We start from the raw sequence: 19321 nt of genomic DNA, 5'->3' as shown, positions 1-19321 counted from the left end.
CATCCATTTTATCCTTTAGCTTTCCATTGTCATATCTTACTATTGTCTATTTTTTTTACCGTTTAATTTACCCTTCCTAATAATCTTCATTTCCACCCTCTTCTCCAAGTCTCTTGCCCTTGCTTTTTCCTTACTGGTTATAGCACTCCCTTTAGTATGTCTTTTAATTCTGGTCCTTTGGTAATACTCTCTCAATTTTTGTTTGTGAAAACTTTTAAACTCACCCTCAGTTTTAAAGGACAGTGTTGCCATATACAGAATTCTTGGCTGGCAGTTTTTGTCTTTCAGTACTTTAAATACATCATACCACTATCTTCTTTCGCCTCCATGGTTTCTGATGAGAGGTCAGCACTTAATTTTATTGGGGTTCCTTTGTATGTGATTGCTGCTTTCAGAATCCTCTTTTTATCTCTGATGTTTGTCATTCTGAATAGTAGAATAGTAGGTGTCTTGGAGTAGGTTCCTTTGGATTTATTATGTTTGGGTTGCATTGTCCTTCCTGTATATTGATATCATGTCTTTCATAAGGGTTGGGAAGTTTTCAGGCATTTCCTCAAAGATTCTTTCTGCTCCTTTTCTATTCTTTTCCTCTTTTGGGATACCAGTAACACGTGTTTGTGTGTTTCATGTTGTCATTCAATTCCCTGAAACCCTGTTCCACTTTTTGCATTATTGTCTCTTTCTGTTCTATTTTTTCAAGATCAGATGCTTTGTCCTCGATATCACTAATTCTGTCTTTGATCAATACAAATCTGCCATTTCGTACCTCTGTTGTATTTTTTTTAGACATCATTGTCTGTTTTTTTTTTTTTTTTTTTTTTTTTAAAGATTTATTTTTATTTATTTAATTCCCCTCCCCTCCCCCGGTTGTCTGTTTTCTGTGTCTTTTTGCTGCGTCTTGTTTCTTTGTCCGCTTCTGTTGTCGTCAGCGGCACGGGAAGTGTGGGCGGCGCCATTCCTCGGCAGGCTGCTCCCTCCTTCGCGCTGGGCGGCTCTCCTTATGGGTGCACTCCTTGCGCGTGGGGCTCCCCTACGCGGGGGACACCCCTGTGTGGCAGGGCACTCCTTGCGCGCATCAGCACTGCGCATGGGCCAGCTCCACACGGGTCAAGGAGGCCCGGGGCTTGAACCGCGGACCTCCCATGTGGTAGACGGACGCCCTAACCACTGGGCCAAAGTCCGTTTCCCATCATTGTCTGTTTATTAAGAAATCTCTAATATTCGTTCTAATGTTCTTTGTTTTCTGCTGTGCTAGAAATCTTCTTTTGTACTTTATTTTATTTTAATTTACTTATTTTTCATTTTCATTTTTTTATTTTTTAAGAAGCTTTAAATTACGTAAATGTTACATAAAAAATATGGGGAATTCCCATATACCCCCACCCCTTCCCCCTCCCCCACTTTCCCCCACTAACAATATCTTTCATTAGTGTGGTACATTTGTTACAATTGATGAACATGTATTAAAGCCTTGCTACTAACCATGGTTCATAGTTTACATTATAGTTTACACTTTGTACCACACAGTTTTATAGGTTTTGACAAGATGTACAATGGCCTGTAACTATCTTTGCAGTGTCATGCAGGACAATTTCAATGTCCTCAAAATGCTCCATGTTATACCTATTCTTCCCTCTCCCTCCCCTCAGAACCTCTGGTGGCTACTGCCTTTATAGCAATGATACAAGCTCTTCCATTGCTAGAATACTAATAAGTCTACTTTAGTAGACTTCCTCTCTTATGTTTGTTCATTCCTCAATATTGAGGATTCAGGGGTGGTGATACCTACTCTTTTTCTGATTGAGAGGGGGTACAGTGTATTTTTAATCTCATCCATTGTGTCTTTCATTCCCATAAGTTCTGTTACTTTTCTTTGTAGGCTTTCAAATTGTTCCTTATGCTCACCCACTGTCTTCTTAATATCCTTTATTTTTTTAGTCATATTTTCCTTTAATTCTTTGAATTGGTTTAGGAGATTTGTGTGATTATCATTGATTACTTACCTTAAATCCTTCATGTCATCAGGATATTGGGTTTGTTCCTTTGGCTTGGTCATATATGCCTGTTTCTTAGTGTGGCTTGTAATTTTTTGCTGATATCTAGGCATCTGAATATGTTGGTGAATTTACTCTGATGGTCAGTTTCTCTCTCTGGCTTAGTGTTGTTGTTTTTTTTTCCCCATGAATCTTCTTTGATTTTTTATTCAACTTATTCTGAGTCTTTAAAATTGCCCAGCTTAAGTTATCAAAATTAGGCCAGGGATTCACTAGTGAGGCACATTTTCTCCTAGGCGGTCAGGTTAAGAGAGATCTAAAAGTAGTTTTTCTCCTTGCAGCGTCTTGGCTTGCCAGCAGATGGTGCTTTATTGGTGAACTTTTCCCCAGAGGTATTTCTTTCAACCTCCTCTTGCCAATGTTTCTGGTCTGACCAGAGCCGAGATTCAAAGCAGACTCTGTTGGCCAAATGAACTGAAGAGAAATCACTCTTCTCCCTCCACTATAGTCTCCCTTTTACCAGGGAGGAAGATGTCTGCTCTCCTCTCAGTCAGTTATTGTGGGCCAAGGACTTTATCCAGTCTGCATGTCTGGAGGATGGGGGATGGGTGCCCTTCCCAGCTGCTGCGGGGGTTTAGTACTCATGGTCATTGTTTTGGGTTCTTTGTCTCCCTGTCCCTTGCCCTCTTGGGAGTTGCACAGCTATGTGCTGGCTTCCTGATCCCCAAAACAGTTCCCATGGAAGCTTTTGGCCCTTTCTTCATGGTTTTCGTGAGAGAGCTGAGCCCTGCCTGCCTACTCCAAAACCATCTTCTTGGAACTATCTTTACGCTTCACTTTACTTCCTCTAAGAAGCTTTTCCTGATTAACCAGACTAGGTTAGGTGTTCTCCTCTGCTCTCTTAGCCCCTGAGCTTTTCTCTTTTCCAGAGTCTACTGTATCAGTTGTTTATCTGTAGCATCTATGGCTGCTTCTAAACCAGTGGTTCACAAACTTTTTAGTCTCAGGAACCCTTTATACTCCTTTTTTTTTTTTAATCATCCCTTATATGTATATATTTTTAAAGACTTATTTATTTATTTATTGCCCTCCCACCGCCGCCACTTGCCCTCGTTGTCTGCTTTCTGTGTCCATTTGCTGCACGTTCTTCTGTGTCGGCTTGTCTTCTCTTCTTGTCTTCTCTTTAGGAGGCACTGGGAGCTGATCCTGGGACCTTCCAACTTGGGAGAGGGGCACTCAATCACTTGAGCCACCTAAGCTCCTGGTTTGTTGTGTCTCTCATTGTCTTTCCTCTGTGTCCCATCTTTGTTGCATCATCTTGTTGCATCAGCTCTCTGCACAGGCCAGTTTGCCTTCACCAGGAGGCCCTGATAACCGAACCCAGAACCTCTCATATGATACACGGGAGACCAATCACCTGAGCCACATCTGCTTCCTCCTTTATACTCTTAAAACTTTACTGAGAACCTCAACGAGCTTTTGTTTATGGGGGTCATATCAGTACTTACCATATTATAAATTAAAATTGAGAATATAAAGATTATTTAGTAATTCATTTAAAAATAACAAATTTATTGCATGTTAACCTAAATAAGGTTTCTATTGCAAATAACTATTTCCAAAATTTAAAAATATGGTGAGAAAATGACATTGTTTTATATTTTTGCAAATCTTCTTAATGTCTAGCTTTTAGGAGAAAGCAGATACTCATATCTGCTTCTGCATTCAACCCATTGCACTATATGTTTTGGTTAAAGGATATAAAAAACTCTTGTCTCAAAAAAGATATGCTGTTGGAAAAGGAAGTTGTTTTGTTTTTCTTTTAGATTTATTTTATTTCTCTCCCCTTCCCCCTGTTGTCTATTCTGTGTCCATTTGCTATGTGTTCTTCTGCTTCCGCTTACATTATAAGACAGCACCGGGAAACTGCGTCTCTTTTTTATTGCGCCATCTTACTGCGTCAGCTCTCTGTGTGTGCAGCACCATTCCTGGGCAGGCTGTGCTTTTGTCATGCAGGGTGGCTCTCCTTGCAGGCGCACTCCTTATGCATGGGGTACCCTTCCGTGGGGGTGCCCCTGTGTGGCCTGGCACTCCTTGTGCATGGCAGCATTGCACGTAGACGAGCTTACCACACGGGTCAGGAGACCATGGGTATCAAACCCTGGATCTCCTATATGGTAGGTGGACACTCTTATCAGTTGAGGTACATCTACTTCCCAAGGAAGTAGTATTTTTATAACCTTTTCAGATAACTGCAGACATTCTTTGATACTCCACTTCAAAACTTGACAAGTGAAAATTTTTTTAACAAAAAATGTGGAATCTGAAACCATATAAATGAATTTTTAGTGTATTGTTACATCAAAATCTTTAGGTTTATCTTGTACTTTGAACAAGTCTTCTACCCATGCATGATTTTGGAAAATATTAAGTTATCCAGATCTTCCAAATGTTGACACATTTCATTATAAACTATTAAAAAAAGTATATTCAGAGAAACAGATGTGGCTCAACAAATTGGGCTCCCTTCTACCATAGAGGAAATCCAGGGTTTGATGCCCAGGGCCTCCTGGCAAGGTCAAGCTGGTGCACATGGTGAGCTGGCCCACGCAGAGTGCAGGCCCAAGCTGGAATGCCGCCCCGCACAGGAGTGCCAACCAGCGCTGAGAGCTGGTGCAGCAAGATGACACAACAAGAGACGCAGAGCAGAGAAAATAGCAGAACAGGGAGTTGAGGTGGCACAAGAGAGTAATCACCTCTTTCCTACTCTTAAAGATCCAGGATCGGTTCCCAGAGCCACCTAAAGAGAATACAAGCAGGCATAGAACACACAGCTAATGGACACAGAGAGCAGACAAAGAGGGAAATGAGGGTGGGGGAAGAAATAAATCTTAAAAAAAAAAGTACATTAATAATCAGATAATCACAACTGATCTCATCAGAAAAGCTAAGAACTAAGAAGATGTCAAGTTTACAGTAGAAGATATGTTTTCCAAAATTATTATTTTCATCTGAAAGCTTGAATTTTATCATTTGCAGTAAATACTGAGTTGTTTTCCTTGGCTTGACATTCACTTTATTCATTTTATTGAAAATGTCTGCCAAATACTCCCATCTGAACTAAATGTGTTTTATTTTTGTATTGTACTACTTTGAATCCCTTATTTATTTACTTATTTATTAAGATTTATTTTATTTATTTCTCCCCACCCCCTCTTGCACTTGCTGTGCCTGTTTGTCTTTCTTATTTCTTTAGGAGGCACTGGGAACCAAATCTGGGAACTCCAATGTGGAGGGAGGCACCTAATTATTTGGGCCATCTCTGTTCCCTGCTTTGTGTGTGTCTCATTATTTTGGGAAGCAGATGCTCAACCACTTGAACCATATCTGCTCCCCATTTTTCTCATTCCCTCCCTCGCCAAAGATGGCTTCCTCATCTGTTTGCTCATTGTTTTTTTCGCTCACTGTCTGCTCATTGTCTGTTTGTTTTTTCTTTAGGAGCCACCAGGAACCAAATCTAGGATCTCCCTTGTGGGAAGTGGGCACTCAACTGCTTGAGCCACATCTGCTCCATGCTCGTTTGTATTTGCGTGTTGTCTGCTCATTGTTTTGCTTGTTGTCTTTGCTCACTGTCTGCTCGTTGTTTGTTTTCTTTAGGAGGCACTGGGAACCAAACCAGGGACCTCCCATGTGGGAGGCAGTCTCTCAACTGTTTGAGCCACATCTGCTGCCCTCTCTCTTTTTTTTTTAAAGATTTATTTTATATATTTATTCCCTCCCCAATTGTTCGTGCTTGCTGTCTGTTCTCTGTGTCCATATACTGTGCTCTCTGTCTGTTCTTCTCTTTGGGAAGCACTGGGAACTGAACCTGGACCTCCCTTGTGGGAGAGAGGTGCTCAGTCACTTGAGCCACCTAAGCTCCCTGCTTTTGTTGTATCTCTCATTGTCTTTCCTCTTTGTATGTCCTTGTGTCATCTTGTTGCTTGAGCTTGCCAGGCCTGCCCATTGTGCCAGCTTGCTGTCTTGCTCATCTTCTCCAGGAGGCACTGGGGAACGAACCCAGGACCTCCCATGGTGTAGGTGGGAGCTCAGTTGCTTGAGCCACATCCACTTTTCTCCCCTCTCATTTTTAAAAGACAGTTTCACTGGATATAAAATTATTGGTTGGCAGTTGTTTTCTTTCAGCTCTTTAAATCCTTGTCCCACTGCCTTCTTGTCTCCACAGTTTCTGATGAAAGATTGGAACTTACTCTTTTTTTTTTCTCCCCTTCCCCCCCCAACGTCGTCTGTTCTCTGTGTCCATTCGCTGTGTGTTCTTTGTGTCCTCTTGCATTCTTATCAGCAACACTGGGAATCTGTATCTCTTTTTGTTGTGTCATCTTGCTGCGTCAGTTCTCCATGTATGTGGCACCACTTCTGGGCAGGCTGCACTTTTTTTGTGAAGGGTGGCTCTCCTTACCGGGTGCACTCCTTGTGTGTGGGACTCCCCTACACAGGGGACACCGCTACATGGCATGGCACTGCTTGTGCGCATCAGCACTACGCGTGGGTCAGCTCACCACATGGGTCAGAAGGCCCTGGGTTTGAACCCTGGACCTCCCATTTGGTAGGTGGACACTCTCAGTTGAGCCAAATCCACTTCCTGGCACTTACTTTTATTGGGACTGCTTTGTATATAACATGTCGCTTTTCTCTTACAGCTCTTAGAACTCTCCTTGTCCTTGGCATTCAACAGTTTGATTACCATGTTTCTGGGCATAGTTCTCCAAGTTCATCCTGTTTGGGGTTCATTTGGCTTCCTGAATGTGCAAACTGATGTCTTTTGTTAAATTTGGAAAGTTTTCTACAATTATTTCTTTTCAATATCCCTTCTGCTCCTTTTTCTCTTTCTTATTCTTCTGGGACTCCCCTGATGTGTATATAATGTTATGCCTGATGATATCCTACAGGTCTCTTAGTCTGTTCACTTTTTTTCATTCTTTTTGCTCCTCAGCCTGAGTCATTTCAATTGTCTTGTCTTTGAGTTCACTGAGTCTTTCTTCTGTCAGCTCCAATCAGCTGTTGAAACCCTCTAGGGAATTTTTCATTTCAGTTATTATGGTCTTCAACTCTAGTATTTGTTTGGTTCTTTTTTAAATTTTTCTAAATTTTTATTTAAATTCTCACATTGTTCATTCATTGTTTTCTGTATATCCCTTTTCTTTTTCTATGTTTTCCTTTATCTTTTTGAGTACATTGAGGATTTTTTAAAGTCTTTGTCCAGTATATACAAAGTCTGCTCTTCTTTGTGATTGGTTTCTGGATTTTTATTTGTTCCTTTGGATAAGCCATTGTTTCCTTTGTTGTTGTTTGTCTCGTAATCTTTTGCTCTATACTTTACATTTTAATATTTTAAAATGTTACCTCTGGGATTTAGTCTCTGAGCTCTCTGTTCCTTGAGTTTGTATCCAGCTGGTGATAAGACAGAAATTTCCTTGAGTGCCAGGAGTAGCACCTTCTGGCTCACAATTGGGGTTCTGTCCGTCGTGGCCCCTGGCTTCTGCAGGCTAGGCGCAGCCCGTGCCCATTATTCTTCCCTCTGCCCACACCCAGGGCAGGCTGTGCACATGCTCTCTGCACCCGCCACCCTCTCCCAAGGGAGCAATGTGTACATTTTAATTAATATTGGCATGTACTCAAGTATGAATACATCTTATAAATATGTTTAAATGTTAAGATTTTTTTTCATATTAATAAATTGGTTTTTATTTATATATATTTTCTTTGTAAATAGATTTTACATGTTTAAAGATTCGGACTTACATAAAAACTGAGAAAATACACAAACTTTCTTAGATCCAACAGCCATTTTTGCCCAAATGTTAAGATTTAATAAAATTTTTACTCCTTCAGCAAGGACATTGTTAAAAGAAAGTTATCTTTTGTTTTTAATACTGCAAATGCAAGGCAGTGAAGAACACAAGGGCATCTGCAGCTGTTTGGTGACACTACCTTGATTGGTGCCAGCAATTTTTCTCACCATTGTTTTTGTACCACTATCAGTGTAAATATTAATGTTATGAAAGGCAAATAACTTTTTAGTATTAACATGGAAATAGTTTTGACCTCTCCCTTCTCCAAAGGGTTTTGGTGGCCCCTTCCAGGGGTCCATGGACCACACTTTGAGAACCACTGATCTATACTATGGGTCCCTCGAGGACAGGGTCTGAGTTTGTTTATTTATTTATTTTTAAAGTCTTCATTCAGGTTTCATGTTGCTTGTTGCTTAAGTTGAAACTCATATACCCAACTACAGTATGCAGACATGCAACTCTGCACATCTCTGTTGGTTTTACAGACATTAGGTATGCGTCAGCTAACTTTCGCCCATAGAACACGAGCTCTTCAGTGCCTTCTCTATTTGGCTGACAAGGAAACTATAGAATCTCTCTTCAAAAAACCCATTGCAGAAGTCAAGTAAGTAGAAAACAATCATTTTTTTGAAACTCTAATTTTTAAATGCCTTAATTCATAAGAATGCGTAGTGTAGCTGTGGCTATATAGATCTGTTGCCTTGAATATCCTTGACATTCTGACAAAAGGGAAATGGGCCTTTGAGAACATCTTGTTTTCATCCGTAGAGACATTTGGAAACTGAATGTTTTCTTCATTTTGCTAAAGTTGAAATTTAATATCATATTCAATGAATATTATTTAGAAAACCAAAGTAGACACTAAAAATAATAAGAACACACAGGTCTAATATTTTCATAGGAAAACTTACTTTAAATGTTAATGTGGCTTATGAGGACAATTCCTATAAATTCCTCTATTTTCCAGATCTTATTTGAAATGTATGACTTTTCTGGCATCATTTGAGACTTTGAACATTCCCATCACATATGAATTGTTTTGCAACAGTCCTAAAGAAGGAATGATTAAGGGTCTATGGAAAAACCACAGCCATGAATCCATGGTATGTATACTGAGTAACCCAGATAGTAGGGGGCTTGCATTTTCTTAGATGCTGTTTTGTCTTTCAGTTTTTGTTCTAAAAGACAAAACCAGAGAAACTTTTCTATGAGTCTCCTGCTCTGGAATTTTTCTAACTTCCCATCCAGGCAGGTGGATAAGGCCACGTTCCTTAAACTCAAAGCACTCAAGGGAGTGCTTTTCTTCTTTTTCTTTTTTAAAAAATATTACATTCAAAAAATAAGAGGTCCCCATTCACCCCACCACTCCCCCCACAGCCACACTCTCCGCCATCATCATGACACATCCATTGTATTTGGTGAGTACATCTCTGGGCATCTCTGCACCTCATGGTCAATGGTCCACATCATACTCTCCCACATTCCATCCAGTGGGCCATGGGAGGATCTACAATGTCCAGTAATTGTCCCTGCAGCACCACCCAGGACAACTCTAAGTCCCGAAAATGCCTAAGGGAGTGCTTTTCTAACTCCTTTCAAGGTATCCCCTGCCTGCCTTCATCTCCTTAGGGGGAAGTGTCCAGCCCTACAGAGAGAAGTGTCTTGCTTCTTTTCCTCTTGGTTGCCTATGAGCTAGTTGGAGTAAATGGCTCTTGGATAGAAGATTAAAAACGGGGGAGTCTGAAATGCTGATTATGAATCCATGACGCAAGGGGAAAGAATTCCTTTTTCTTTAATTAGAGAGATGGGGGCCTTCACAGAAAAAACGCAATAGGCATCATATTATAAGCATATTTTATATTAAGCTGCTCTAACTTTTCCAAAAATAGTTTGAATTACTGATGTTTTATTTGGCTTCAGGCGGTAAGACTGGTGACTGAGCTTTGTTTAGAATACAAGGTCTATGACCTGCAGCTTTGGAATGGACTCTTGCAAAAGCTTCTTGGCTTCAATATGGTAAGTAAGATTCAGAACCTTAAACAGTAGTATATTTTATAGTTTTCACACAGCATTTCCTAAACATTTTACATTCATGGTTGTTACTGAACAGAACTATGCTGAAAACACATTCACTCTCACTAGTTTCATGCCACACTGAAAAGAGCGTGGCGATTGGCCATAGCAGATGCAAACTCAAGAGTGACATAAATTGCACTGTTAAAAATAGAAGTTTCCCTGATCTTTTTTGGTGTTTGTGAGTTTATAAGTGAACTTCTGGCAGTTCTCATGGAAGATGAATTTTACTAATGTTTCTTTTGAAATTTGAAGAAGCTGTTATTTCATGTAGACATTTGCATTTTGGTGATTTTCAGAACTTTTAAATTTTATTTTTACAGATTCCTTACCTACGAAAAGTATTAACAGCCATTTCTAGTATCCATTCTCTATGGCAGGTATGTAATTTTTTAAAGTAAATTTCATTGAACTTAATCTTCATACTTGGGGCCTTGTGACTGCTGGGCCCACTAGCTTTAGTAACCAATTGATCTGGAAAGAACATAACTGATCTGCTTCACACTGATGTTGCATTAACATGGTGACCAGACCCTCTACATTTAGCTCAGATGTTGCCTTCACTTAGGCTTTCAAAACACTTGGTCTCTGCTATCACTATCACATTAATCACAGTATAGTTTATTTTAATTACATGCAGGACTGACCCTTTTAGAATTTGAGGATCTTTAAAGTCAGGGGCCATGTCTTATTCATAAATTTCACAAGTTGTGCATACATACAGTCATTATAATAAATACGTATTATATTTGAATACACAACTTATTTTTTTTAACAAATTGAAAAATATAGAAGTATACCTAGTAACACTTGAAATCTTCCTTTACCATATCCCTTCAAAAAAATCTCCCCCAAGGTAATCACCATTGACAGTTTTTCATATATCTTTGCATAGATGCATGTGTGTATGTATATATATTTTTGTTCATATAAATGCATTCACACTTTAGAAAAAGTGTGTGTTTTTCTTCATGTAACAGTGGTAATTTAGAGGTTGTTCCACATCAGCACATATAGTTCTTTTTTTTTAAAATAAAATATAATTCACATATCAGAAAAATTATCTTTTTAAAGTTTACAATTCAGTAGTTTTTAGTATACTCTAAAGTTGTATAATCACTCTATCTAATTCCAAAACAATATCGCTTCCTCAAAAAGAAACCCTGGGGAAACGGACTTTGGCCCAGTGGTTAGGGCATCTGTCTACCACGTGGGAGGCCCACGGTTCAAGCCCCGGGCCTCCTTGACCCGTGTGGAGCTGGCCCATGCGCAGTGCTGATGCACGCAAGGAGTGCCGTGCCACACAGGGGTGTCCCCCCGCGTAGGGGAGCCCTATGCGCAAGGAGTGCACCCATAAGGAGAGCCGCCCAGCGCGAAGGAGGGAGCAGCCTGCCCAGGAATGGCGCCGCCCACACTTCCCAGGCCGCTGACGACAACAGAAGCGGACAAAGAAACAAGATGCAGCAAAAAAACACAGAAAACAGACAACCGGGGGAGGGGAGGGGAATTAAATAAATAAAAATAAATCTTTAAAAAAAAAAAAAAAGAAACCCTGTACAATTTAGCAGTGATTCCCACTTTCCTTTCTCTCTAGCCCCTGGCAACCACTAACCCCTTCAGTCTCTATATCTGTTCTGGACTTTTTTTTTTTAAATGTTTGTTTGTTTGTTTGTTTATTTTAATTTATCCCCCCACCAGTTGTCTGTTCTCTGTGTCTATCTGCTGCGTGTTGTTCTTTGTCCACTTTTGTTGTTGTCAGCGGCATGGGAATCTGTGCTTCTTTTTGTTGCGTCATCTTGTGTCAGCTCTCCATGTGTGCGGCGCCATTCCTGTGCAGGCTTCACTTTTTTTCGCACTGGGCGGCTCTCCTTATGGGGCGCACTCCTTGCACGTGGGGCTCTCCTATGCGGGGACACCCCTGCGTGGCACGGCACTCCTTGCACACATCAGCACTGCAAATGGGCCAGCTCCACACGGGTCAAGGAGGCCCGGACGCCCTAACCACTGGGCCAAGACTGCTTCCCATGGACATTTTATATTAATCAAACAAAAAGTGGCCTTTTGTGTCTGACTTTTTTTACTTAGCACGTTTTCAAGGTTCATCCATGTTGCAGTATGGATCAGTATTTCCTTCTTTTTTATGACTGAATAATATTCCATTTAAAGAATATACCATGTTTTATCTGTTCACTAATTGATAGACATTTGGGTTGTTTCCACTTTTTGATTATTGTGAATGATGCTGCTATGAACATTTGTGTACAAGTTTTTGTGTGGACATATTTTCATTTCTCTTGGTTATATACTTTGGAGTGGAATTGCTGGGTCATGTGGTAACTCTATGTTTAACCTTTTGAGATACATTATAAGTATACATAATGTGAGCATAATGTACCATAACTTATTTAACCATTCCCTTCCTAATGAAAATCTATGTTGTTTCCTTATTTATCTTTTGGAAATTATTTTGCTTGTCCCCATCCCCCTTTCTTCTCTCCCTAGCACAATGTTTGGCATATAATAAGTGTAGTGTAAATTTTGGTTTCTGAGTTGGGTTCTGACACTTTTGTCAAATGGAACAATAATGAATCAGTCAGGATTTTGTAATAAGATCCTGAAATATACAGTTTTGAAGAAATATTCCTAGAATCTTAATCATCTCATACAAGGAGTTATCAGTTTATGACTTTGGACTTAGCATCCAGGATATAAACTTTCTGTATATGGCTTTGTGACTACAAAATAGTGTTCATAATATTCCAAACAGGAATTCTTTCATGCATTTGTTTCTACAGGTTCCTTACTTCAGCAAAGCTTGGCAGCGTGTGATACAGATACCACTACTTTCAGGTATTTTTGTCTCCTCTTCTCCTCGGCAGTCTTGACAATATCATTTTATAGTTGCATGAATTTGTATATACCATTGTTATTTTTTATCTTCAGCCTCTTGTCCTTTGAGTCCCAGTCAATTATCAGATTGTTGTGAGAGTCTCATCGCAGTCCTAGAGTAAGTAAAATATTTATTTTTCTACCCAAACAATAAAATTTGTAGCCTAAAAATAATCTTTCCTAATAAACATCTTTTATGAGCAATTCCTTTTTGTTGGGAAGTTAAGCACACCATGTGCTTTGGTTTTGTTTAAAGGTTTATTTTATTTATTTATTTCTCCCCATCCCCTTGTTGTTTGCACTTGCTGTGTCTGTTGGTTGTGTGCTCATCTTCCTTTTAGGAGGCACCAGGAACCAAACCTGGGACCTCTCATGTGGGAGGGAGGCACCTCCGCTCCCTGCTTTGTTGTCTCTCTCTTGTATTTCTTGCTGCATCATCTTGTTGTGTCAGCTCACTGTCTTGCTCTTCTTCTTAAGGAGGCATCAGGAACCGAACCCGGGACCTCACATATAGTAGGTGGGAGCTCAGTCAATTGAGTCACATCCACTTCCCACCACTTGTTTTTAAAATAAAAAATCTCTATTATTTTTGCAATATCTATTTTACAGGTGCAGTGCCACTAAAAAACTGATCTTCAGTAAACATTCTCTAAAACTAGTATCTAATTTTAATATAAGTGTAGAGTACCTTTTGTAGCTACCTTTAGTCATGCAGCATTCTCATAGATTGTGATTGGAGTCTTCTGAGAATTTGTCTTTAAGCATATGATATGATATGTGCCTAAAGACAAATTCAGACATAATCTTGGCAGCAAGTAGTAGTCTATGTTCCTGTAGGTACTCTCTTATGCTACAAAGAATGTAAAAAAAATTTTGAATTACCATTACTAAGCATATGTTACACATAAAGTTTTAAACTTTATTGTTTAAAATGATAGAAAGCCTGGAAAGGTCACATCTATGGAGAGCTGTGCAGGCCAGTATAATCTAGGGATGCTAACAGGTTAGTAACTCATGATTGTGTTCTTTGGAGATGTCCCGTTTCAGACGACCTAGACATGATTGGAGTTGCCAGGCAGTATGTCCAGTTAGAGCTTCCAGCTTTTGCATTGGCCTGCCTGATGCTCATGCCCCACTCAGAAAAGAGACACCAGCAAATTAAGGTACTTTGCAAATCATTCTTCTTGGGGTGCCAAAGAAATTCAAAGTCTCACCTTGCAGGTCTCTTGCAAAAGGAAGTGCTTTCTTTTCACCAAGTGTATAGTACATCAGTGTGGGTGGGGCAGAAGATTTACAGGAGTGTTAAAGGGGAGGGGAGACTGAAAAGTAGATTCAGATGGGATTGAAGGTTGCCCTAAAAGATCTTGTTTTTCCATCAAAGGGAGCAACTGCCTTTGTTTGCAGAGTAAAGTGAAAAGATCAAGGCAGTATTTTAGAAGAAACTGAAACTGATTTGGTCCGAGGAGAGCAGTTGCAAGAAGGGAAACTTGTTAGGGAGCTTTTGTATTTGAATAGGTTTTTATCTCACTGGATCTCTAGGGAGCCTTGACAGGATAAGTTCTCAAAGTAGGGTGGCTACCTTGGAAGACTGCTTGGAACAAAGCATTTGGAAATGTTTTACAGTTATTTCTTCACAAGGACCTAAGTCCATATGTAGATAGAGATCTAAATAAATGAGCACATATATTATTTATCTGTTGCTCTACTTATCCCCTTTTTTCTAAAACCATTTGTGCTGTCTTTGACCTTTTTTTTTTTTGGACCATGCATAAACCCATTCATTATGTGTTTTAAAGATGGTTTCGGCATTAAATAGTTTCCTTTTGGCACTTAGAACAACAAAATGCCTGATAAACAGGTTTTGCTGTTAGAATAAGTACTTGTGCAATGTTTTTTTCCTTATTTCATTGATTTTTGTTGTTGTTGATATAGATGTTTTTTCCCATATTAGAAATTTTTTAGCTATTTTAAATTTAAAAAATGAAAATCTTCCAGACATAACAGAAATAGTAATAATAATACTTTCCTATTAATCACGTTTTTATTTTTCTCTAGAATTTTCTGGGCTCGTACAATCCTCAGACCATTTTACAGCAATTAGAAGAGCACATGAATATTGGCCAGTTAGCAGGATTTTCTCATCAAGTAAGAGGCTGTTTCATCTCTTGTTTGCTATGAAAAATTTGATATTGAAAGATAATAATTTTCCTCAAAGCAAGATTAAGCTGATTTGTATTCCTTGTTAAAAATTAGTTTATATAAATTTTTTTTTTACTCAGTAACTTTTTTATGTGTATTTATTTTTTATTAGAGAAGTTGTAAATTCAGAAAACAATCATGAATAATGTGCAGAATTTCCATACAACACCCCTGCACCAACACCTAACGTTGTGAAACATTTGTTACAGATTATGAAAGAACATCATAAGACTATTACCACTAACTATGGTCCATAGCATACATTTGTAAACCTTGGTAAATTTTTTTGAAAGGCTGTCTTGCTTATCACTGTCTCCTCAGTGCCTAGCATCATACCCAGCCCATACAAAATGTTCAGTAAATGTGCACTGAATAGGTGAACAAAGGCAGGCAGTAGAATAGACCTCAGTTCTCAGACCACAGTGCAAGAAATTGTCTGGATTATCTTTACCTGCTAGTCAACTCTTAAAGTAATCAAAATCACAACTGCAGACTACCTAGAAAATGAAAGATTATACTACTTATTAGAACTTAACATAACCTTTTAAAATTGTGCTCAGAGAAGAATTAGAAGCCATAAATGCTTTTAAACAAATTTTCTGCCTCAAAAAGTCCCAAAGTGCTTCGCAACAATGAGTTTTTATTTGTTTGCTCTTTATTGAAATGTGCCAAGGTAGCCCTCAACCCCTCTGCCCACCCCATCAAAAAAGAGGCTTCATCACACTGCAATGATAATTTATCTTTTGATTGTCAGAAATGTTTTCAATATTGAATAAGGACTTGGAATTTAACACATTTTTAATATAATGATACCTGTCATTCTATAGATTAGAAGTTTGATTCTGAATAATATCATAAGTAAGAAGGAGTTTGGGATTTTGGCAAAGACAAAATATTTTCAAGTATTGAAATTGCACATGATGAATGCCAACAATATCACTGAACTAGTACACTATTTGGCGAATGAGTTAAGGTAAGTTAATTGAAAAAAGAAAACTTACTGTAGAATTTCCTTAAAATTTATCTTTATTTTTTTGGAAACTATAAAATAATTGTATGGTTATTTGATTGTAACTGAAGGCTCCAAATATTGAGCTACAGTATTACTGCACATACCTGGAAGTTAGTTGTCTCAAACCCAATCCTTTGGAACATGAGCTTGGAATCAGTCAATTAAACAAGCTGCCCAATTCCTCAAAATAGGTATCTCACAGTACTGTTCTGAAACCCTAACTTATAATTTTATTCCTTGGACATTTGCTCAGAGAATTGATGGCTTTCTGTAGCACAAACTTTTTGCTAAGCTATTTGCTCTCAAATATTTTAGCACACACAATTTGAGAAACTAAGTTTTTTTGGGTGAGGCTGGGGGTGGATAGAGGAAATAATAAGAAGGAAGAAACAGGCTGACACTGAGAAAAGTGAAAAGCTTCACAAGGATGGAAAATTCACTAGATCCATCCACATTGGTCTAAGTATATTGGTCCCATGGGAGGTATCCCATTTCTCACTAACATGCCATGGATTTCTTTCTGCTTATTTATCATATGTGATCCAACCATAATTACATATTGTCATTCATAAAACTATTATTTCTGAGGTATAATTGGGAAATAAAGAGCTGCACATATTTAAAATGTACAATTTGATAGTTTGGACATTTGTTTACACCTCTGCAGCCATCACCAGAATCAAGATAGCAAACCTATCTGTCACCTCCAAAAGTTTCCTCATGCCCCTCTTTTTCTTTTTTATCCCATAGTTTAGATGAAGCTTCAGTCTTTATAACTGAATATTCAAAGCACTGTGGGAAACCCATACCGCCAGATGCTGCTCCCTGTGAAATTCTAAAGGTAAAACTGGCTGATAGTTATTTAGAATTTTAACATATACCATTTATATTTCTAGGGTCTTGAAATTGGCCCAACTTTTTCAGGTGTTCTGGAGATAAATGTATTTTTATGTGTGAATGTGTATATTTTTAAATTTTATTTTCTATGTTAGAGAGTCCTAGACCAAAAATCAAGAGACCATAGTTCTAAGCTCTGCCACTAAGCAACACTGTGACCTTGGGCAAGCCATTTAACTTGGGTGGGCTCCACATGTTCTCTTAGATGCTTTCTAGCATCATGTTGTTTTTAATATTGATGTGAGTAACTAAATTATAAAAGGCATTGGTTAACGTCATGCTTGGGTATTAATTACTTTTATTTTCTCCTTTTAAATTACCTAAGACATACAGAAAAAAAAGAGAAAATAAAAGAGCAAAAAAGAAACTAAACTAATTTCTTAAAATCCCACTCCCCAGTTTTGGTTTACAGCCTTCCAAAATTTTTGTGTATAAAATAAGCATGTAAATTACTTGTACTCCTCTTTTGAACTTAAATATAAGATAAAGTTTTTACTTTGATCATGTTTTGGTCATTTTAGTAAGCCTAACTATTATCCTTTATTTTCTCTATTGGTCCAGATCAGACATATTTAAATAGTCTCCATTTTCTTAACTTCTATTAATAACTCCCAATGTTAACTTCCATCTGTTGTGCTCAATGGCAAAAGATTACCTTTTTTAAAAAAGTAGAATACTGATTCAGGAAGTAGATTTGTGACCCTTAAAATGTATGTTTCCCTCTAGTCATACCTGTCTAAAATGACAAATAATTTTTTATCTAGATTTTTATCAGTAAAGACTTAAGTTGTATAATTTATCTGCCTGTTTTCTATTTTTAAAAGTAACAGTAATAAAAAACCTCTTATGTGTTTTTTTTTTCCATTTAGATGTTTCTTAGTGGATTATAATAAAGCATTAAACCTTTCCTCCAGAACAAGAGGAAGTTTGAAGCCTACTGTTAACCATATTTATTACGATTTTAAAAGTATACAATCCGTATGTTATAGATATTTGTCAAACATTATCCTACAAGTAATAGCTAATATGCTTAAATATTAGCATAATTTTGTCCAATAATGACTCACTTTCTGAATTAATAAATCTCTCTGTGCCACCGTTACTGGTATAATTTATAAAGACTATCAGTTGTTTGCACTATATCTGAAAGAAACAAAATGCAAAACTATTTCACTCATCCCCCTATATCCTAAAGCAATTACCTATATTTTATTTCTTCCATATGTGTAAATAAGAATATCAGTCTTTTTTATGTAATATTAAATAAGTGTATATACAATTTTTGCTGCAGTGTTATCTGTCAGTGGCCAGTCAGGAAAACAGAAACCACTTTATTTTTTTTTTTAATTTAAAAAAAATTTTTAATTATCTTTTTTTAAAGTTAATGGCTCACATAAAACATTACATTAAAAAACATAATAGGTCCCATATACCCCACACCCCCACCCCCATCATTTTTAAAATTTTTTTTTTTAAGATACATAGATCACAAAAATTGTTACATTAAAAAAATAAAGAGATTCTCATATGCCACCCCATCCCCACTCCTCCCACATCAACATCCTCTTTCATCATTGTGGCACATTCATTGTATTTGGTAGAAACCTCTTTAGATGATTCAAGAGAGAAGGATTTAATGTCAAGGATTGGTTATAAAGGTGTTAAAAGGACTGAAAGAGAAATAGGGAAGGAGGAAGTTGCTGGAAAAGCAAAAGGGGGTTAGTAGCCAAAGATCAGAAGGCTGTTATTGTCACTGGGTTGGAGCCAGGAACCCACCTGCCCCTGAGCTGCTGGAGATGCTTCTGCCTCAGCTGCTGCCCAGGGCCCAGCAGCCTGTTCCCACGGATGCTGTCGGACCTTCACAGTGCTGCCCGAGGTAGCCCAAGGTCGCTTCGCAGCCTCTGCTGCCACTGCAAGCCACCACTAAGAGAAAAAAAGCTTTTCACACTCTCTAATCTTCCGATTCTTGTGCCATTGTCAACCAGTGACAGAACCAAACGGGAAGCCATCTGGAAAGGAGTCCAGGAAGTGAAGCCTGCAGACTTGTGGCCCCAGCAGTGCGGAGGATGGCATAGGAGGGCAGGTGTGCCACTGGAAGCCATTAGATACTACCCCACACACAAAATGTTAGATTATACATATTAATCTGTCTCTCTAGTCTTTTGAACCTGTGAATAACTTGACTAAATTGAATTACTAAAATTATTTCACCTTTCTTTTGCCTGTTGGGAAAAATATTTCTATACAGAAGACTCAGTGCAAAAATAGTGAATAAAAACATGGGTTTTAGAGTAAACCAATTCTGGGTTTGAATTTTGGCTCTATCACTTGCACAAGTTATTTAAACTTGCTAGGCCTTAACTCCCTTATCTGTGAAATGAAGGCAGTAAAGTTATCTACCTTCT

At 38.3% G+C, this 19321-nt stretch overlaps 1 protein-coding gene across 4 annotated transcripts in view; it reads left to right on the top strand.

Moving 5' to 3' along the window:
• Nucleotides 1-18987, top strand: part of KNTC1 (kinetochore associated 1) — a 93861-nt gene extending 74874 nt beyond the window's left edge. For 2 of the 4 annotated variants that reach the window (XM_004455963.5, XM_004455964.5), the window contains exons 54-64: nt 8332-8450; nt 8814-8949; nt 9767-9862; nt 10243-10299; nt 12715-12769; nt 12863-12926; nt 13842-13971; nt 14864-14953; nt 15835-15980; nt 16770-16860; nt 17786-18018. In XM_004455963.5, coding sequence (XP_004456020.2) covers nt 8332-8450; nt 8814-8949; nt 9767-9862; nt 10243-10299; nt 12715-12769; nt 12863-12926; nt 13842-13971; nt 14864-14953; nt 15835-15980; nt 16770-16860; nt 17786-17806 — 1005 coding nt within the window. In that variant the 3' untranslated portion in view covers nt 17807-18018. Of the gene's footprint in view, nt 1-8331; nt 8451-8813; nt 8950-9766; nt 9863-10242; nt 10300-12714; nt 12770-12862; nt 12927-13841; nt 13972-14863; nt 14954-15834; nt 15981-16769; nt 16861-17785; nt 18019-18901 lie in introns of those variants that run through there. The other 2 variants (XM_058281316.2, XR_011646486.1) reach the window with 2 other exon arrangements.
• Nucleotides 18988-19321: the final 334 nt, after the last annotated feature.

The sequence above is a fragment of the Dasypus novemcinctus genome, chromosome 19 (genome assembly GCF_030445035.2).
Source record: "Dasypus novemcinctus isolate mDasNov1 chromosome 19, mDasNov1.1.hap2, whole genome shotgun sequence".
In the NCBI taxonomy this organism is placed as follows: domain Eukaryota; kingdom Metazoa; phylum Chordata; class Mammalia; order Cingulata; family Dasypodidae; genus Dasypus; species Dasypus novemcinctus.
The sequence above is the reverse complement of the archived record's forward strand: the minus strand, read 5'-3'. Positions and strand labels throughout refer to the sequence as shown.